General features: G+C 44.0%; 1 protein-coding gene across 9 annotated transcripts in view; it reads right to left on the minus strand.

The window, feature by feature from the left end:
- PLEKHA7 (pleckstrin homology domain containing A7) overlaps positions 1-22654 on the minus strand; it is a 353339-nt gene that overhangs the window by 20924 nt on the left and 309761 nt on the right. For 4 of the 9 annotated variants that reach the window (XM_068261463.1, XM_068261462.1, XM_068261469.1 and 1 more), the window contains 10 exons: positions 20563-20643; positions 18138-18206; positions 17834-17914; positions 14632-14781; positions 12551-12652; positions 9492-9600; positions 8049-8290; positions 5496-5546; positions 1345-1554; positions 600-717 (listed from right to left, as the gene is read on the minus strand). In XM_068261463.1, coding sequence (XP_068117564.1) covers positions 600-717; positions 1345-1554; positions 5496-5546; positions 8049-8290; positions 9492-9600; positions 12551-12652; positions 14632-14781; positions 17834-17914; positions 18138-18206; positions 20563-20643 — 1213 coding nt within the window. The remainder of the gene's footprint in view (positions 1-599; positions 718-1344; positions 1555-5495; positions 5547-8048; positions 8291-9491; positions 9601-12550; positions 12653-14631; positions 14782-17833; positions 17915-18137; positions 18207-20562; positions 20644-22654) is intronic. The other 5 variants (XM_068261467.1, XM_068261466.1, XM_068261471.1 and 2 more) reach the window with 3 other exon arrangements.

Here is a 22654-nt window from a genome sequence, read left to right on the forward strand (position 1 = left end):
CATCAGTGAGTGGCACTGTAACGATGACATGGTCTCCTGGATCCCGATCACGTCATATGTGATCAGAAAAGAGAAGACATGATGGGATTACATCAGCGCAGAGACAAAAGTAGATCCAGCTGCCCGGACATGTAGCTATAAAAGCTCCCTGCTGCACACGGTGCATATCCTGCTGAGCCTGCCAGACTGGGGAACACTCTTCTCCAGCAGCAGGAAAGCCTTGGCACTGCCTCTAGCGCTCCAGGCTCCCTGTCATGTGACCGCAGTGAGCCTGAAGCTCTAGTGACCACCAGTTCAGAAAGCTGCTGGGAACACTAGAGGATACAAGCCAAGGGGAGAACAGGTAGCTGTACATGCTGCAGTCAAAATTTAAAGTGGACCTATCCACAGTGATACATGGTACTTCTGTCTGTGTCTCTATTAGAGAAATTCTACTCCCTGACTGTAACGCCCACACAAATAAGAGAATTTCTTCAGTGCTCACAGACGGAAATACAACCCTAACAGAGGGTCCCAACTCTTTTCTTAAAAAAAAAAAGTTCAGAATAAGAATTACTTTGCTGCCCTGGAGTTTACAGGGCTGCTGTGCCTCCTCTTACCTCTAGTGGGCAACGTCTGGTAGCCTGGATCAGACCCCAGAAAGCCAGAAGGTGGGGAGGCGGAGTCATTGCAGAGATTGGCCAGCTCTGGATCGCTGACATACGTCCGCATTTCTACCTGTAAACAAATTAGAACAGAAAGTGGTTCATACGAGAAATAACACAATAATGCCCCCCCCCCCCCCCCCCCCCCCACACCAAAAAAAAAAGTAAAAAAAAAAAAGACCTGTCTGAAAAGTTTTTGCATGGTTACAGAGCAATATGAGTCATACTGATGTATTGAAAACCCCACTGCTTCCACCTTATTGGCATAAAGATACTGCAGAGCTGCTGACTCTGAACGGTGGTGGTGGTACACAACCCCTCCCTTCCCCCAAAAAACAAATCTATCTTCTGGTCACCAGAGGGCAAGGTGTAGACATTTCTCTGGATTACTATGAATGATAAGTAATTTTGCCTGTAAACATCTTGTTGCACCCTCTGGTGGATGGAAGAATCATACTGGTTTTTGTTGTGTTTTGTTTTTCAGATGGGAGGATACAGAGACCTAGGAATGACCAGGGAAATCACCAAAAGAATAGCCTGACTATTCAGTTTTTATAACAATTCAATACTTAAGGATAAGTAGATATGTCATTTAAGACAACAGAGGAATTGTAATTATAATATAATTTGTAGAATACAAGGGAGGAAGAGCATAGTGGAAGAAAATGGCAGAGGCATCTGACACAATCGCCATCTGTACCCTGTAGTCTCCATTGACGCCTTGTCCCATCTCCCGATCCCTCTTCCTCTCGTCAGACTGTCGCTTCAGGCCCCGCACTGAGGTGTGCCGGATGACGGAGGACTCTCTGGGAGGCGGGGGTAATGCTGGAGGAGGTGGGATATTTGGAGGAAGGTCTGAATCTGGACTGTACAGATCCGGCAGAGGGGGGCGAGGTGGGACGGTCTCTTCCTATAGGCAGAAATATGACAGATCACATTAAACTTACTAGTCATTCATTCCCTAGTTCACCTTTCCTCAGGACCATCATAAACTAGTGTGGTCACACAGGGACATGTGGTTCATGCTTTCCCTATGGCACAGGAAGCAAATGCCCCTTTGTGACCACACCTACCTGAAGAAACAGGAAGTAGAATATATACATGTTATCACACCTACATACTGAAACAGGAGGAAGAATACAGGTGAAGGTCGAAAAATTAGAATATTGTGCAAAAGTTCATTTATGTCAGTAATTCAACTTAAAGAATTAAACTAAGGGCCGCTGCACACCTAAAAGAGCTAGCGTAATTGCAAACACTCAGCACTTTTAGAAGTGATTTTTCTAAGCGATTTTAGGCATTTGCCTAGCGAATTTCTATTTATATCTAGCGATTTTTGGAGTATATTTGTGTAGCAATTTGTTTTTTAGGTGCAGTAGAGCTACAAGTGTACAGGTTTTGTTAAAAAAAAAAACACTTGGAAAAATCACTCTGTTCTAGCACTTTTCAGAGCAATTTTCCACTTTCCTATACTTAAAGTGAACCAGAGAAGAAGCACCCTCATGTATTTTACCATATATATCAGTGGGAACATTAGAGAAAACACCTACCCTGCTCTCTGTTTCATTCTGCACTGCACAGCTTGCTTCTAATCTGCCCTGATAAAATCCCCGACTGAGCATTCAGTCTGGCTTTGCTCAGGAATATTTATAGCTCAGTCTGTGTTCTCTCGTGTCTTTTCAAGTCCAAACCTGCCCCCTGCCGGCTCTGCTCAGGAATCATTATAGCTGAGTCATTATAGCAAAGCCAGACTGAATGCTCAGTTGGGGATTTTATCAGGTCTGATAACAAGCAGGCTGTGCAGTGCAGAATGAAAAAGAAAGCAAGGTAGGTGTTTTCTCTAATGTTTCCACTGATCTATATGGTAAAATACATGAGGGTGCTTTGCCTCTGGTTCACTTTAACATTGAGGCTGAATTGCCTCAGAAATGCTACAGGACCCGCGTTGAGGGGGGGGGGATTGCACCGCCTTGGTGTGTTCCATCCCGTTCAAAAACATTAGCCTAGTGTTTTGGAAAGCCCTCAGAAGCGCTCTTGGTGTGCACCAGCCCTAATATATGAAATTTACAGGCAAAGCGAGATATTTCAAGCCTTTGTTATCATTTTGATGATTATGGCTTACAGCTTATGAACACCCCAAAATAAAAATCTCAAGGTTAGAACATTGTGAAAAGGTTGAATAGTCTAGGCTCAACGTGTCATGCTGGGTTCGATTTTTAGCTGATAAGATGGTTCGATAGATAATTTCCGACATGTCCGTTCTCACTTTCGATTCTTTGGCCGCTCGTTTTCTGATAGATGCGAATGGAAAAAGATAAGAAAAACGAGCGGAAGATACGAGAATCGAGAGCTGAATCAAACGGCAAAAAACGATCGAGAGCAGAAATGCACAACAGAAACGAACCGTTAATTCCCAGCATTAGACTCTAATCAGCTAATTAATCCAAAACACCTGAGCCTTTAAATGGTCTCTCAGTCTGGGTTAGAATTACGGACATAAATTAACTTTTGCATGCTATTGTTATTTTTCGACTTTCTCCTATATAAAAGCCCCATGTAACCATGACTAAGGCCAGAAACCCACTACGAGCGATTTCTAATCGCTAGTGATTTGAAAAGCACTTGCTAATGCAATGCTATGGGGGATTTATATAAAATCACATCGCTCAAGTGGGATCACACCGGTAGCATTACATTAGCAAGAGTTTTCAAATCACAAAGCGCTCAGAAAATCACTCCTAGTGGGTTTCTGAGCTAATTGTTGGGACAAGAAGCAAGTCCCCAAGAAACCGCACCTCCTCGTACATAATGAGACAGGAAGTAAAATAGAAAGTCCACACCAACACACCTGCCTACTGGGAAAGGAAGTAATACACACTGCTCAAAAAAATAAAGGGAACACAAAAATAAGACATCCTAGATCTGAATAAATGAAATATCCATATTCAATACTTAGTGCTTTACATAGTTGAATGTGCTGACAAAGAAATCACACAAAAATTATCAATGGAAATTAAATTTATGGACCCATGGAGGTCTGGATTTGGAGTCACGCTCAAAATTGAAGTGGAATAAAACACTACAGGTTGATCAAACTTTGATGTACTGTCCATAAAACAAGTCAAAATGAGACTCAGTAGTATGTGAGGCCTCCGCATACCTGTATGACCTCACTACAATGCCTGGGCATGCTCCTGATGAGGTGGAGGATGGTCTCCTGAGGGATCTTCTCCCAGACCTGGACTAAAGCATACACCAACTCATGGACGGTCTGTGGTGCAATGTGGTGTTGGTGGATGGAGCCAGACATGATGTCCCAGATGTGATCAATTGGATTCAGGTCTGGGGAAAGGACGGGCCACAATCCATAGCATCAATGCCTTCGTCTTGCAGGAACTGCTGACACACTCCAGCCACATGACGTCTAGCATTGTCTTGCATTAGGAGGAACCCAGCGCCAACCCCACCAGGATATGGTCCCACAAGGGGTCTGAGGATGTCATCTTGATACATAATGGCAGTCAGGCTACCTCTGGCAAGCACATGGAGGGCTGTGCGGCCCCCAAAGAAATGCCACACCATTTCTGACCCACTGCCAAACCTGTAATGCTGGAGGATGTTGCAGGCAACAGAACGTTCTCCACAGCGTCTCCAGACTATTTTCTGTCACATGTGCTCAGTGTGAACCTGCTTTCATCTGTTAACCTCCTTGGCGGTAACCCTGAACGTAGTAACGGGGTAAGCCGCGCAGGAGGTTTTTTTGTTTAATTTTTTTTTTTGCTGAACGCAGCTAGCACTTTGCTAGCTGCGTCAGCACACCGATCGTCGGCGCCCCGCGCTCGATCGCCGCTATCCGTCGCGCCGTGCGCCCCCCCCCCCCCCGACCCCGTGCGCTGCCTGGCCAATCAGTGCCAGGCAGCGCTGAGGGGTGGTTCGGGACTCCCAATGATGTCCCGACGTCGCCTCCAGGAAATCCCGTTCTTTGATCAAAGATCACCGAAGGCGATCGAAGCGGGCGGGGGGATGCCGCTGGGCTTGCTACATGATATAAAAATAAAAAAAACTGCTGCGCTGCCTCCTGGTGGATTTTTTTATACCGCCAGGGGGGTTAAGAGCTCAGGGCACCAGTGGTGAATTTGCCAATCAAGTGTTCTCTGGCAAATGCCATATGTTCTGCATGGTGTTGGGCTGTAAGCACATCCCCCACCTGTGAAAGTCAGGCCCTCATACCACAGTCATGGAGCCTGTTTCTGACCGTTTGAGCAGACACACAATTGTGGCCTTCTGGAGGTCATTTTGCAGGGCTCTGGCAGTACTCCTCCTGTTCCTCCTTGCACAATGGCTAAGGTAACGGTCCTACTGCTGGGTTGTTGCCCTCCTATGGCCTCTTCCACGTCTCCTGATGTACTGGCCTGTCTCCTGGTAGTGCCTCCATGCTCTGGACACTACACTGCAGACACAGCAAACCACCTTGCCACAGTTCACTTTGATCCGCCAATTCTGGATGAGCTGTACTACCTGAGCTACTTACGTGGGTTGTAGACTGTCTCATGCTACCACTAGAGTGAAAGCACCGCCAGCATTCAAAAGTGACCAAAACATCAGCCAGAAAGCATAAAAACTGATAAGTGGTCTGTGGTCACCACCTGCAGAACCACTCCTTTATTGGGAATGTCTTGCTAATTTGCCTATAATTTCCACCTGTCTATTCCATTTTCACAACAGCATGTGAAATCAGTGTTGCTACCTAAGTGGACAGTTTGATTTCACATTGTGATTGACTTGGATGTGTTTAAATGTTCCCTTTATTTTGTTGAGCAGTGTATTAAGTCCCTATTTAACTATGCATACCTTACAGGGTACGTGAGGGTGATTCCTGTGGCTTCTAGAACCAAGGGTCATCTGAGAATAAGAAAAAAGACCAGGAGCCCAATGGTGCAATATCGTCTTGCAGTGTAGGAATAGTAGAAGTAGTATTTTATCCTTGCAACGGTGGCTTGCAAAGCCTTGCAACCACCTTATTAAAGGCATGTGGAAAATTAATTGTCCCCGCTCAGTTTTTCAGGTCCGTGTGCAGGAACTGGATGGTCGCTCTCCTCAGGATCTTTAGAGTTTAAAAAAAACTATAAAGCTACCACCACCTATGGAGGTCTAGGCTACTAAATAACAACAAGGGTGGGGGTGTTCGGTATGCACAATTACCTAAAAACGTATATATCAGCAGGAGAGGCAATTCCTACCTCACCAGAATTGAAACCAGTGTAACTGGAAATAGATTTTATTCAAGCACAAAACAAGGCAATGGGATACAGAGGTCCTTTCCCGCTCCCCCAGGTCAACTGAAAAACATGTTCTCAAAATACAAAGTTATGCTTTCTCAAAACTCACAGAACTGTCATGACAGTTTAGATAACTCATATCACATAGAAATCCAATACATTACCCTTGCTTGCAGTTTTTCCATTTTGTTTCCATCACACTCTTTAAGTATAATATTGAATTGCTGTTATCACCCGAGTTCCAGGATCGTTAAGTTATTCTGTACAATGTCTTGACACACTGAGCAGATTCTATCCCTTCTCGATATTTACCCAACTTGGAAACCTGATTATGCATCAGCTAGTATTAAAATGAATGTGTATATTAAAAAAAAACCCTCTGGGGGATACTTATCTTGGGAGGGGAAATGATTCAAAAAGTCCCACCTATGGGTATCACAAACTGTATTGGAGCAGACAATACACTACATGTTTCGGGCGGGGCCCTTCTTCAGGTGTACACTTGAAGAAGGGCCCCGCCCGAAACGTAGTGTATCGTCTGCTCCAATACAGCTGGTTTGCTATTACAGCTTCTGAGTGCCGTGTCATCCTTTACTAGTTATCTCGGGAGGGGGAAGCCTCTGGATCCTAACGAGCCTTCCCCCGTCCCTCCGTTAGAGTCCCGGGCCCCCCTGAAATGCGGCGAGGTAAATATTTACCTCTCCGCGATCCTGCACAGGTGCACTAGCGGCTCTTCATTCGGGTAAGGCGGAAATAGCCAAACACGATCGTATCCGCTCCAATACGATCGGGTTTGGCTATTTTGGCATTACCTGAACGGAGAGCCGCTAGTACGCCTGCGCAGGATCGCGGAGAGGTAAATAAATCACCGTTTTGTCAAGCTTGTCGGGGGAGGATTTGAGGTAGCTAGCGCTGGCTTCAGACAAGCTTCAGAGGTCAGGGAAGCCTCATTGGGACCCTGAGGCTTCCCCCTCCCGAGGTAAGTATCCCCCAGAGGGAGGGGGATGGGTTAGTTACAGAGTCTCTTTAAGGAAAGAGGACATTGAAATGGATAGAGTTATTTAAATTGCAAGGAAATTATTTCATGAAACCGTCATGACGGTTATACCGATATGTGAGTTATTAAGAAAGCTTACATTTGTATTTTAGGCACTTGTTTTTGAATTGACCTGAGGAAGCAGGTAAGGGACCCATAAAACGCATTGCCTGACTTTGTGCTTGAATAAAATCTATTTCCATTTACAATGGTTTAAATTCTACTGGAGAGGTAAGAATTTCCTCTCCTGTTGATAAGATTGTATTTAATTTCTTACAGGGAGCTGAACACAAAAGTGCCATGTAACCAAAGTAGAATATAAAGTTCTTGTAGCCGCACCTACTTAATGTAGCCTACCTCTTGTAGCCACACCTACCTAATGTAGCCTACTTTGTGTAGCCGTACCTACCTACAGTAACCTACCTCTTGTAGCCACATCTACCTAACGTAGCCTACCTCTTGTAGCCACACCTACCTAATGTAGCCTACCTCGTGTAGCCGTACCTACCTACAGTAACCTACCTCTTGTAGCCACATCTACCTAATGTAGCCTAGCTCTTGTAGCCACACCTACCTAACGTAGCCTACCTCTTGTAGCCACACCTACCTAATCACAGGAAGTCTTATTTAACCCAAGCCCAGTGGGACAGGAAGTCAAATATAAAGACTATGTAATTATAACTTCTTGTGGAACAGAGAGAAGAGGATAATGAAACCATGTAGTGAAATCTGCCTAACAAAGCATAAGAGTTTCTGTGCAACTACAACTACATTGTGGGACAAGCATGTGGCAGAAAGTACAATGTCACATTACCCCATAACCTGTCTGATGGGACAGGAAATAGAATACAAAAGTCACATACAGTATAACCACACCTTCCATACCACACAGGAAGTGAAGTATAAAAATGCCTCTGAAGTTTTTCCTGTCCTATTGGGAGGGGGCAGAGAGATGTTCCCAACTTGCCACAGGCAAGAGCAATAAAGCAGTGGGAATGTGCTGGAAACTTTATATCAAAAATACCAGGGGGCACTATATGGCACTTTATATTAAAGTTCTTACTGGAACCTGCCTTATACGCTACTCACCAGCCTTGGAGGTGTTGGTGCTCGGGTTGGGGACTGAATGTGCACATCTGGTTTCAGCAATAGCTGTGGCTGAGACTGCGATCTGCTCTGGCTGTACGGCTGAGCGTACAGCCCCACCTCCAGCGTCTGCTTCATCAGATTGGGCGGGTCCAGCGGGGAGATGGACTTACTGCGAACGGATGTAAACGCTGTACTTCCTGAAGGCACGAATGTGGAAGTCACCAAAGGCACGGTTTTCCTTTCTGCGAAATGTAACACATAGCATACACACAAATGAAACACAATTCTGTTTGCAACACAACTTTTTAATTTCACTATGAAAGCAAAGGTAATGTACATTTCTGTCGACTTGAACTAGCCTGACTGCAAATAACTTTTCCTAATTATAATAGGCTAGTCTACATAATGACATCACTTCCTGTTCCTGGACAGATGGGACACTCTATATCTACTAAATTTCCTCAGCTCCACCTACATCTATCCATTCCAGATCACTTAAATATGTCAGCTTTTTAAGCATGTATGCCAATTTTCAGTGCATGAACTTGAATCGCCAACACACAGGAGACATAGGGTCTATGTTATCCTATGAGGGGTTCCTTTCAAGTCACACCCACTGCAAAACCTCTCTCATAACCCAGGGTCAGGGGAAGCTTCTGTAACACTAGAGGCAGAGATTCCAAAGTGTGCTCCCCCCACTGAATTGTGCACGCCCCAGTGTAGGGAGCAGATGTGCCCCCAATATAGGTAGCCAGATGTGCTCTCCCTATTAGGTAGCCCCCAGTATAGCAATCCCAGTATTAGGCAGCCGCCCATGCCTAGTTGTGAGCGGAGCATTATGGAGCAATTACTCCCCTCTCAGCACCAGATCTCTCTTCAGCTGTGTGCAGCAGCCCCTCTCTAGGACCCCTTTGGCAGCATAATGAGATAAATGCTCCACTCGCAACTCTGCCATGCAGGGATGTAACTAGACTGCAAAAATGATAGCATGGGGCCCCTTTTGTCCCCAAACCCAATGGAAATTGGAGGCTGCGAATGGCAGCAGAGAGTGTTCATTTGCACTTGGGGATACGGAGGTGGAGGGCCCCCCTGCAATGTCAGGAGTCACAGGGGTGATTGCTATGCCCATTCTGCCATGGAGGCTGAAGATGAGTTGGGGGGGCACAGGCTGCACAGAAGTAGAAGTTGTGGCAGGGGATTCTGTGCTGCACCCAACCTTCTCGGCTCTGCGCCCAGAGGCTGGCGCCTCTCTAGCCTCTGCCAGGCCCTGGGTAATACTATTACAATGAAGTCCCACCTATTTCCCACACATCTGCATCCCCTTCTATAAGTTCCATGATACAAATCATCACAGCTTTCTGAAGGAGAGAAACAAACATGAACTGATGTTTCTGTTTACAGCGGAGAGAAGCCAACAAACATACATGAGACAGACAACTGTACCTGGATTCTTAAAGGATTCAACAAGCACTTTATAGTTTAGTTTATTGGAGCTCAGACCAGCAGTGACGTCTTCGATCCTCCACAGGTCCTTCTGCAGCTGGGTCCGGTCCTAAATCACAACATGATAACATTGATAAAACAGTACTAAAAGTGGCCATACACATCAGTTTGCCTGTTCAGCTCCCAGCAGATTCAATCACAAGCCGATCGATAGAACGTAGCGTTGCACGGCATCAAACAGTACAGTGCTGCTATTTGATCAAGTTTCAATACATTGTGTTCGGAGAGGGATCAATCTTTTTACCATATCAGGTGGCAATCGGTAAGTATATGGCTAGCTTAACTGAAGCCTGCACAGTTCCTCATAGTATAACTAACAATATAGACTTTGATATAGAAACAACGTGCTGGAGAGTGATTATCCTCAATCTAATCAATTGTAAGTATTATTACTAGTGTATAATATTCCATCAAAAAATGCAAAGGTTGTCTAGACCCATGCTTTCTCTGCCTGTATTGCAGAAGGAATTAAAAGAATTTGGCAGCTACTCTAATTATAAAATTAATAATTCAAAATCAGAAATTTTACCTTTTTTCCTATCTTCTGTGGAGAGTTCTATTATGAGAGACAAATTTACCTACAGAATCCAATCAAACGACCTAAAATATCTAGGGGTTCTTATACCTAGAAACACTAAGGAGGCGGCACGGCTGAATATCACACCGACAATCCAGAGAATTACCAGGGATCTCATGAAATGGGATACATACCCAATCTCCTGGATAGGTCGTATGACCTCATTTAAGATGAATTCCCTGCCAAAGTTGGTATACCTAATGTCCGTTATGCCTCTATGGCTTCCACGCTCTTTCTTTGATCCCCTGCAAAAGAAGCTCTTTTATTTCATCTGGAACCACAGACCTCCAAGAATAGCTAGAAGTACTCTTATGCTCCAAAGGCAATTCGGGGGTCTGTCGGTTCCAAATGTCTATAACTATTATATAGCTTGTCAGCTTAGGCAGATGATAGCGTGGGGCTCTAGGATCCCCCACGCCCCGTGGGCAAAAATAGAATTCAAGCAATTTTTACCCTGGCACCCTAGCTCAGCTTTAGTGTCCATAGACAGAATAGCACCTCCCGATACTAAAATACTCACCTCAATCACTGTTAACTTAAAACTCTGGAGACATCTACACAGATCATTGACCTTATTTACTAAAGACACAAGACTTCAACCAGTGTTTGGTAATCCACAATTCCTGCCAGGAATTTCAGATCTTTCCTTTACCCAATGGAAACTCAGTCAAGTTCTAAGGATTGAGGACATATTGGATCCTTTCACCAAACGTTTGTACTCATTTGAAGTTCCGAAGAAACGTTTAAACCTGTCAAACTCACATTTTCTGCAATATCTACAGATTCGAAGTTTTTTATATTCACTCTCTCCAACATTGACTTTCCCTGCTAAGACTGATTTAGAAAGAATATGGGAGATGGGCCCCACATCTAAAGGAATCATATCACATCTGTACACGTGGATCAACAGCCCAAAGAAGGATCAGTCGGACTTTAATCTGAATTACATGAGATACTGGGACTTGGTATGTAATACAAACACCACAATCCAGCAATGGGAAAAAATTTGGTGTAATATTGCCAAAACCTCGTTATGTGTTACTACTAAAGAGAACATTTACAAGATATTAATGTTATGGTACAGAACCCCGGAAAGGTTGCACAAATGTTATCCTAATGTATCTCCATTATGTTGGCGGGGATGTGGTCAAAATGGCTCAATGTTCCACTTATTCTGGGAGTGTCCAAAAATCCAGAATTATTGGGCAATGATTATTGATACTATACACTCCCAGATAGACTTAGAGATTCCGAGGGATCCCTGGATATGCGTTCTGGGCAAACCAATTCCTAAAATCAGGGCGCATACCCAGAGATTAGTGAATCACTATTTAACAGCCGCTAGATGTCTGATTGCTTTATATTGGAAAAAGACCTCCTGTCCTAAGCAGGAGTATCTGAATAGAGTGGCCTATGTCTATAAACTAGAATACCTTACTGCTCAACTGTCGGACACTATACACAGATTAAATAAGATTTGGGAGAGATCTCCTCTGTTTGTGAATTGAGCAGGGTTCAGTTAGATGAGAACTAGGGGTATATGCACCCTAGACCTGTATGGTCTCCATAGTCTCATAACTAAAAAGCATAATCCAGACACTCGATCTGCTCTCTTTTTTCCTACTCTTTTTCTTTACTTTCTTCATTTTCTCTCTATCTCTCTTACCTCCTTTAGGTATTCTCTTTATAAATAAACAAAAAAGTCCTTAAGAAGTTATCTGATAATTGTAACATTCCAGGGCTTCCCTCAGAGGAATGGTTGAAAGATTGGGGAGCTTGGTAATCCCCACCACCACTCCAGATTCACTTTAATCTGCTGCTCATGTTAAGAGGGATACCCTGGGGTTTCCTTGTATTGGTAATGTTGTAACTTAAGTTTGTATTTCTTTATATTGGACACTGTTGTTACATTCTGTACACTGTATATTAATCAGTGCAAGTTAATATGTATCAAGCTTTTACTTCTTAATAAAAACTTGAATAAAAAAAAAAAAAAATGCAAAGGTGAATGGCCTATATAGTAATACAAGAAAAGTGTAATTTTACAATATTCTTGTTAATTTTATTTAGAGATAAAAAAGGCCCATGCAGTGAACTCATCTGCACTTTATAGTATCAGAGGACACAGAAATCGCACATAAAGCAAAGATCACCTCTCACAGTCGGCCTATCTGCAGGGGATATATCGGGGGTATGTGTGCAGCGACTCCTGTATGCAGAGTGCGTTGCAGTACCTGTCCTCACTCAGATTTGCTTCCTCTAGTGTTGCTGGCAGTTTTCTGAACTGGCCACTAGCCCTCCGAGATGTTGGACGACGACGGCCTATGGCGGCGCCAATGGTGCTGAGCCGAAATGAGCAAATTCTGGTACAAGGACGGCACACTGCGTATCACCATGACAGGCAATTTGGATTGGACGTTACCTGAGATGAGGGCGATCGGGCCATTTGTTCCTGTAACATTTGTCTCAGTCGGAAGACGTCGCTCTCTAGCCGCAAGTACTCGTTCCAGGAAGTCTCCATATCCTGCGCCGGAAACACAGATATCAATGCACACATTCCATAATACAACACAACCAATCTCACTTCTCCCAATGCTGACATGTAGCACTGCTGCCTCACATCAGCCAATCAGATCTGGAGGATGCAGCTGCAGAATGACAGGGGAATAATGAGAGGTAGAGCTATCTAGCCATACACACGCCTGTTATTCCAGCAGATTCAATCTCATTGACTGAATCAGTCTTACTGCTTCTCAGTGTTACCCAGGGATGTAACTACAGGTGGGGGGGCTCAGAGTTGTGGGGGGGCCCCAACTGCTAACCTTCCCCTCCTCAAATAAAGGGATACGTTCTATGGAGCAGGTGTTTTTGTGGCTACACTTGTTATGGGTGTGAAGATTACGATGGCCACACTTGTTTTATGACCCTTGTAAGATGAGCCCCCAGGCTGTGACAGTCACCAAGTGGAGGAAACAGAAACTGTGTGAACATTGGGGGCCCAATCAAAGTTTGCAGGGGGCCCCATGATTTGTAGTTATGCCCCTGCTGTCACCTATCCCATAAGTTGTATACAGTTTATTGATTAGTATCAGGGCTAAGACAATGAGGCTAAAGAAGTGCCCAGGGGTTTATAAAAAAGGAGTTAAAAACAACATTAAAATGCATACTGGCTCTACATACTCTGGCACTCTTATTGGTCTGAGGAAGCGGTATTAGACCCGTGAAACACGTTGCCTGTGCAAAAATAATATTCTCTTTTTTTCCTACGAGGATGTCCTTATTGAGGTAAGCCACCTTATTTATCATGTTTTACTGTTTTTAACTCCGTTTTATAAACCCCTGGGCGCTTCTTTACCTTCATTGTGCTTAGTAAACCCCCCCCCCCCCCCATCTGTTATTGTCTTTAAAAGAAGAAGCAACCGCCGCCAGTCCCAGTCTGGGAAACCCCGAGTGGAGACAGGTGCATTATCTCCACCTGCTTCCAGTGGCCGGTTGCCCCTTTGCAACCCACCTTTGTGAGTAGTCCTTTTGTCTTATTGTTTTCAGTGTTACTGACATACTAAACCATTTGGGCTCCCAATTTTTGTTTTGTCTCCAGGGTGTCCCGATATCCCATCCACTGCATCAGGGTTAGGAGTAATTTTTATTTTTTGATCAGGAAGTGTCTCTATCAACAGCCGTATGCTTTTGAATACTTCTGTACTGCATCAAACAATAAGAAGCTAACAGGGCAGCAGTGCAATCAACAGTGGACAGATTTCAGCAGAAATCACATCAAGAATAAATGCTGAAATAAGGTGAAAGGTGATCCCTCTGAACTGATCACTTTTTTGATTGGGAAGAATTAATGATTTGTATAATTGGACCCCAAGTGACTCAAACTTAGCAAATAACTAATTTCATGTGTAATGCAAAGGGCAAAAAAACCCCGATTAGTAACATAGAAATGAGTCTCATATTTTTATTTTAAGTTCAATGACTTTATCAGGCTGTCATAGCAGCTGTTTAGAATCCACACCCTGCCTTGTTTAGCTTAAAAATAAAGAGAAGTAATGATTCTTTGAATTTTTGCAGCACTAAAACTTGCTCACAAGCCTTATCTCACTATTTCTTCAATGTTTTGCCTGCCATTTACTTTTCAGGAAACAGGACTGAATTGACAAGCTGTTCTAACTTTCCAACTCTTACTGTACTGGAAAACAAAAAGGGACTACAGACAAATTCTTAGTAGGGCTAGCACTACATGTACCTATATCTCCTCACATCACATCGCTTAATATTCCAATCCTCAAAGATCTTTAAAGTAATGAGGGCCAATCACAGAGCATCATTTCCACAAAAAGAGGATTCTATCCTAATGTCATGTGATAGCTGACAATTAACCAGTCAAACCCCTTTATAATAGAATTTCAGTATGGAGCAGATATGAAGAATGTTAATATTTGTATCGCGTTTTTTCCCTTTCAGATTCCATAATCAAGCTTATTTGCGATGCAATCATACCGTGGATACTTTAGACATTTCTGCACGGATCTGCACCAAGTCCTCCTGCAGGAGGCGCTGCTGGTAGGAGATTTTCTCTGTGTGCTGTGGCTGGTCTTTGTACTGATCCATCTGCCGATGTAGGACCTCCAGAACGGTTTCCAGCTTGTCCTGTAAAGGTAAAGAGATTCCATCCAAGGCACTAACTTTTTTTTTGCAATAGTGGTCCTTTAAGAGGCAAGAGATCAGATTATTTTTCTCAGTAACACTGCACTTAAAGGGAACTTAAAGTGAGACTTATATGGAGGCTGCCATATTTATTTCCTTTTATGCAATACCAGTTGCTTGGCTGTCCTGCTGATCCTCTGCCTCTAAGGGTACATACACATGGCATACAAATGTCTTTAGCTGCGAGGCAGGACCTAAAGACAGACAAGTGCAGCATGTGGTTTTGAGTGACAAAATTCGCACCAGCAACAATTGTACACATGCAACAACATACTGAGCGATCTCACAACCGAAGCAGTCTGCCACAAACTTGTAAAGTGATCGTCTGCTTCTAAGCTGTCCACAAGCTGTCCGTCTTTAAAGGACAACTGAAGCGAGAGGGATATGGAGGCTGCCATATTTATTCCCTTTTAAACAATACCAGTTCTTAGAACCTGTTCTATATCACCTTGCTTCGACACCATTAACATCTTACATTTGCGTCTCACAGACTGTGAGATCACTTGACTCTCCACACAGCAAGCAGGAGATCGACTTTCTCAGGCTTCTTCAAAGTTTACGTTATTTATTCAAGAAACAGAAATACAGATAACTACAGTTCATCATATCCTGGCAAAGCAGATTTCCATGTTGCGTTACAGCTGCGTGAGTACCTTCCTGCTGAAGGTACCCAGGTCTTCTTGTATCTACTCTATGTTACATCTAGACTACCTATGTACAGCATACATTATATCAGATTACAGAAAGGAAGAACATACTTAGAGGTCCCAGTCAGCCTTGCGAACTAGTGCGAAAGTAAGAAGCAGAATGAGCTCTGATCGCCCCCTCGGTTTTAATACCGACTAGGAAAGAGTTAAATATGACATCATCTTCGCCATCCCCTAAATCAGACTATTGGTGGACCCACTCGTGGTGTCATCATACACACCTACTCGATTAATAATCAATGAGACATTTGACATACATGCAGGAATGTGGATATTTACAAAACATGGCTGATGTTTATTGTTCCATGTCCAGGTCAGGGAGACCTGCGGCCTTGTTCAGAGAACAGCTTCTTGGTATGTTCTAGTTCTGCTGACAGAACTGTAGATTTTCTCTCTAAGAGAAAATCCCCTTAAAGGGCAGGTCTGCCCATCAAGCCTTTTTGACTAACTCAGTCCAAATAACTGAGGCCTACTTAAATTATAACACCAGTTACCTGGTTATGCTGCCGACCCTCTGCCTGTAATATGTACACTAGGCAAACAGAGGCACCAAAAGGATAAAAGTCAATAAAAAGTTTAAAAATCAGGGGAGGCCGAGGTGGATGTCCCTCCTCCAGATAAATACAACAAACTGTTGACAGAGTTCAACCAAATATTTATTTACATACTCCAGAAAGTGCAATGCATTTTGCAAGGCATATCCCGCTTCCTCATGCTATGAACAGTGCATAAAACTCATGCAGGTCTAGTGCAGTTGCCTGCTAGTCTATTAGGCTGCAGGCCTAATAGACTCTGCCTCTGCCTGTAATACTTTAGCCACAGACCCTGAACAAGCATGCAGCAGATCAGGTGTTTCTGACATTATTGTCAGATCTGAAAAGATTAGCTGCATGCTTGTTTGTGGTGTGATTCAAACACTACTGCAGCCTAATAGACCAGCAGGAAACTGGTATTGCTAAAAAGAAATGCATACGGCAGCCTCCTTATCCCTCTCACTACAGTTGTAGTTTAAGACATTTGCACACACAATACAACAACTTGTTGTTGAAAGACTGTTTGCACTACAAAAGTTGTGAGTGATCGGACAATTTGATCTCTCATGCTAGGTCTGCAGACAGTCTTTGTCACGCGATGCGTACTCATGGAGCAATTGTTGCACAAACCGTTCTCCGTCACCCGTTTTGAGAGACATTTGAATGCCATATGTATGGGCCTTTATACTTTTAGCCATAGACCCTGAACAAGCATGCAGCAGATCTAATGTTCCTGACATTGTCAGATCTGACAAGATTAGCCGCTTGCTCGTTTCTCGTGTGATTCAGACACCATTGCAGCCAAATACACCAGCAAGGCTGCCAGGCAACTGGTATTGTTTAAAAGGAAATAAATATGGCAGCCTCCATATACCTCTTCCCTTGATGCCTCACAGGTTAGAAACTCTCTGTGTAGTGAGTAAGGTTGAGAGAACATCACACTTCCGTTTTAAAAAGGCAAAATAAAGGTTACACATTATTCCATCCAATGTGGGTCACAAGATTGGCCTCAATTCTGGTAGGGTTATCAAATAAATTACCTCATGTGAGGTAATTTACCTCACGAGGTAATGACATTTAGCAATTCTGGTAGATTTGAGTCATGTTTTACCTCATGGGGTAAATTATGAGGTAATTCATGAGGTAATTTGCATTAATTTTACCGAAAATAGCTTTTCTCATGGAAATTAGGGGGCATGTTGGCACATAATTTTACAGATCAGTTTAAGACCTGTCTGTACATGGAGGTAAAGTCAATTTGTTTGCATTTTGCAGTTTTAGTGGAGTTTCTATTACTGTTTTAGTGTCGTTCCTATTCAGGCTATATACAGTAATAGAATAGTAGAAATAAAACTCCCAAATATTTAGTGGATTTTTTAATTTATTTATTATAAGGGATGCCTATAAATATAACCTTTCATAGGCTGCTTCATAATAAAATACACCTCCCCCCCCCCCCCCAAAAAAAAAAAAAAATCTTCCAAAGACTATCCTAACTTATGAAAGACAATTAAAGACTACTATTATTTATTTACCGCATGCTTACCGCTGAAATACCTCATGTTTTACCTCACTTTATGCATTTACATCATGTGTTACCTCATGTTTTACCTTGTTTGGAAATGGAGCAAAATCTTTCAGAATTGCTAAAAAAAAAAGAGAAAAATACCTCACGAGGTATTTTACCTACAAAAATAATATTTACCTAATATAGCTACTAGAATTGAGGCCATTGTCTCCAAAGCCTCCACCCACCTTGTTGTCCTTCAGAGCCCGAATCTTGTCTTCCAGGTCCTGCAGGATGCGGTCCTGCTCACACAGGATACTCAGCTTCACCTAAACACAGAGGAGATAGGAGAATCAGAGACAAGACAACGCTCAGCAGCACAACATGGACATAATAAGCAGAGTTTCATTGGACTGTGAGAAACAGAGGCTGAGAAGTATAGAAGTAACGATTGCAGATCCCCTTCTGGAAATGCTGGTTACCTGGTTGTCCTATTATACCTCCAGCCTCATTATTATAATCGTTTCTAATTAAAATCCAAATATCACTTACATCAACATCACTTTCTGCGATCCTGACCGGCTTCGAGGAGCGATCCTTCATAGATTCCCGTCCCGTTACCTGATGGTTGCAAAGCACAGGGGTTATGACAGAAATGGGGCACTTGGGATGACAGTGATGTCTCCATACATGGCAAAGCCATCAGCACATGCAGCAAGACCGCATTTATGGGTAACAAGACTTGGTAACATTGTGTCCTACAGTATCCGCTCTGCCACGTCTAATCTCACCTTCATTCTATGATAGAGTGACTTGGATGTGAATGTGAAGTTCATTGGGCAGCTCCATATCAAAAAATATCTACAAATACTGCACAAATACCATTACTGAAAGATTTGATTGAAAGATGGGAGGGTCTGGACACGGTCTACCAACGCTAGGATGTGTGGGAGAGCCTTATAGGGATGTTAAATATAAAGCCCTCTGGGAGGGGTCTGGCATGGAAAGCCAACAGCAGGACATCTCAGAAAGGTCTGACATACGGTACATCTGGGATGGCTCTTAGGCCAGGTTCACATCTGCGTTTTTTTTACAGAACGTATACTGTACAAACGGAACGGATGTGAAAGGATCCAATATTAACCTATTGGACCGTTCACATGCGTCCGTTGGTATGGATATGTTCCGTACGTTCCGTTCCCCGGACCAAAAAAATGCAGCAGGCCCTAATTTTCCTGACCGTTCTGCCCAGCTGAACGGAACCAGACAAAAAATGCTGCTGCATTGGGGCAATGGAAACCGGAGCTTTTCATTCCATGGGGGATGTGAACCTGAGCGGCGGGAGGATGAGGGAGGGTGCAGCAGCCGGGCGGGTGGAAGAGCGAGGGTGAATAGAGCCCAAATACATACCTAAAGGCCGGCGGTAGAGGCTTCCATCTTCCGCGTCATGTAGTCACATCATGCGCTGTGTAATCACAGCGCAAGAGGAGGAAGCCTCTGCCACTAGTTATGTATTTGCTAGCAAACGGAGTGAAAACCGATCCATCGTGATCAGATCAGTTTTCACAATCCGTTCACAGAGCCATCCGGATCTGGTGAAGCGGAGACCAGATGCGCTTGGCTCAATATTTCTAATGTGAACCGGGCCTTATTCTGACATCCAAATGCAGGACTTCTAGAAGGGGCCCAAGACTGACTGCCAATGCCAGGACTGGCTGTCAGCCTTAAGGCCCATACACACGTCGGATTTTAGAACGTTCCGTCGTTCGGACGTTTTCGCGTCAAATCCGACGTGTGTACAGACTATCGTTCGGGTGATAAGACTGGTTACCAACGATCCGCCGTGCGGATCGCTGGTAACCAGTCTTATCACCCGAACGATAGTCTGTACACACGTCGGATTTGACGCGAAAACGTCCGAACGACGGAACGTTCAAACGACGGGTCGTTCGCTAAAATCCGACGTGTGTATGGGCCTTTAGACCCGGCAATGATATCAGTTAGCTTCAGTGAGGTGTAAATATGCATTGAAACAACATCAAAGTAGTCTTACAGTGTTTAAAGTAAATGGGAACCGCATTTAAAAAAATGAGATAGATACCCAAGGAGAGGGAAGGCTCTGGGTCCTATAGAGCCTTCCCGCTCCTCTCCTGGTCCCCTCGTTCCAGTGCTGGCTTGCCCGGTAGCAGTATTCGACTAAATTAGTCAAATACTGCTTTACCCAGCCGAAGGAGGCTTCAGAAGTCTTCAGGGAGCCCGAGTGCTCCTGAAGAAGGGCGGCCCTGTACTGCGCCAGTGCCAGCACGCTCTCTTGCACGCTCAGTCGCTCAAGTCTGTGCAGTATGGAGCCACACGTCTTCGGGAGGACACGGCTCCCGAAGACTTCCAAATACCCTTTCGGTGGGGGATTGAAACGGGAGGGGGGGGGGGGGGCGGTTGGGGGCAAGCACAGGATAGAGAGCACCGAGAGAGGAGACGGAAGGCTCTATATGACCCAGAGCCTTCCCTCTCCTTAGGTAAGTATTTGCTTCATTTTTTAAAATGCGGTTCCCATTCACTTTAATGCATTAGGAGTATAATGTAATTTTGACTATAATCCTGCTATAACATTAGTCAGGGTTTCCAGCATGGGCCAATGTGATGAAATCTGAGTTTTTGGAGATCATGCAGAGAATCTAATCTAGCTGCCTTGTGTTTCCTGTCATGCTACCAAGGCCCGTCCCTCAGTGATGCCCCTACATGTGACATTATACCATAAACACAATTTACAGCTTAAAGCGGACTGTGCGCAATCGCAAGCCAAATACATATCTAAAGAAATAAAAATAAAGCAGAACCACAACACCGACTGGAAACATGTAAAATAAAACCTATGAGAAGCGGGTCAAAGATGACAGCAGCTGCATCTCTAACTAACGGACGTGCCGCACGCACAAAGCCATGAAATGGTCAGAGCGGGGCGGTACAAGCGGCTTACGTTAATGCTCGTTCGGTAACCCGGGGTGGAGTTCCTTAAAACACTGTGAACCAAGTTGATCAGAGGTTCATTATATTTTATCTGTTTCAAATTAAAAGTTAAATGTTACGTGAATCCGACACAGAGATCAGGGGGAGGTGAATCACGCACACAATCTAAACACGCAGATAATCCTAATGTCTACTATGTGTGGGGGGGATCTACAACCTACAGAACCAGACAGATACGCTAAGGCATTCAGCAGGACAACTACTAAAGGAATGCTATAACTGGGAGTCACCAATCACAAGATACACTCGTACAATACAAGCATCTGCCAGACAGTTATCTAACAGTGACATTGTTTTTGGATACCAAGTTCCAAATATGGTGCAGATTTATCAAAACCAGTGCAAAGAAAATTGAAGCAAACTGGAAAAGAGGAGTGGTGCAAATAAATGAAGCAGAAGATCAGGTCGAGGATTCTGATTGGTTGATCTGAACAGCTGCTCCATTTCTTCACCTGTTGCACACCAGATTGCTGCACTGATTTAGCAAAATCTTCCCCAGTGTGTCTTGTTCTGGAACTCCCAAGCGTTGGTTTCTTATTGCTCAAGACCGCCTTCTTCTCTTCCAGTAAGTGCCATTATTCTGTGACCTCAGAGCGTCAGGGTGTCATTGGTGTGAATGCCAAATTAGTGGCTGCGAACCCTAAAGCTCTAGTTTACCCCACCATTTTAATAGTAATTTTACATTGATTAGCAATGTACTAAGTTTTTTTTTTTCTTTTGAACTACATGCCTGGTATTTTAAATAGATTTTCTGCAAAAAGTACAGTTTGGATGCAGCTCCATCTTGCCAACATACAATTTTATTGGACAGAAACCTACTCAGACTACTCTCCCTATCCAATCATGACCCACATAAGATAACCATGGGAGGGGGCAGCAGTCAGTCTTTCCCTTTAAACAGAACACCCACCCACTTCCTTCCTCTCCTGAAAGAACACCTGACTCTACCCACTTCCTCCCTGTACTGAAAGATTATAAAAAGTTACAGCTAAGCAGTTATCTCCATGTACCTTTAGGCTACTTGCACACTAAGACGTTGCGTTAGGTGCCACGTTAAGGTCGCATAACGTGCACCTAACGCGACGCCTGGTGCTCTTCGTTGTGGACGTCAGAGTGAGGCGCGTTGTGCAGCTCACTCTGGCGTCCGTGATGCCGTGATGCGTACTCTTGTGCGCATGCGGCATCACGTGGTCCCGCCGGCCAATCACCGCACAGAGAGGCCGCTCCTGAAAGTAAACACTGCACGTCACAACGTGCAGTGAATATTAATTAGCCATGTGCCTGGCCGCTCTCCGCTCCTCCCCAACATGACTGCGCATGTGCAGACAGTCTAACGCGGCTTAAGCCGCTGTAACGCCGTAGCATGCTGCACTTCCTTAAGAACGTGCAGCGTTACATGTAACACAACGTGAGCAGTGTGAACAGCCCACTTGTGTTACATTGCTGTGCGTTGGGGAGCGTTACAGGCTGCACTAACGTGCGCCTGTAACGTCTTAGTGTGAAAGCAGCCTCAGAGTGTGTAAAAATAATGAAATGCTTCCCACTCTTTCTCTTCCCAAACTTTGTGAATGTGGATTACATGAAAAAGAAGGAAAAGCAAGGTGATAAGTGGTACCAATTATTTATATAAACACAACTGGGAGAACAAGGGAAGTGTTTAAAGCTTGATTACCCTCTCGGTAGTGAGGAATTGTAGTTGCATTGCTGGCCACAGAGAGATAATTGCTCTCAGCACATGGAGGAGGTGGGAGGCGGTCAGGAGATGTGCTCTGTGCTGGTAAAACAACACCTACTCTGCTGGCAATAAGTAAAAACAGAGGCCAGCCAGCCAGGTATTTTATAGATCTACTGCAAAAAGTACAGAAAAGCAATGCAAAGAAAAAAAAAAACTTTGGACATTGCTGATTATTTAAAATGTATTATAATATGCATTAAACATGGGAGGCTGAACAAAAGCTTTTAAGACAAGAAAGGAATGATGCTGTGATGTGTTTAGTAGTTTTGCCTTCTTAAAACAAAAAGGTATTTGCGATAGTTCAGCT

This window comes from Hyperolius riggenbachi, chromosome 11 (genome assembly GCF_040937935.1).
Source record: "Hyperolius riggenbachi isolate aHypRig1 chromosome 11, aHypRig1.pri, whole genome shotgun sequence".
Classification (NCBI taxonomy): Eukaryota; Metazoa; Chordata; class Amphibia; order Anura; family Hyperoliidae; genus Hyperolius; species Hyperolius riggenbachi.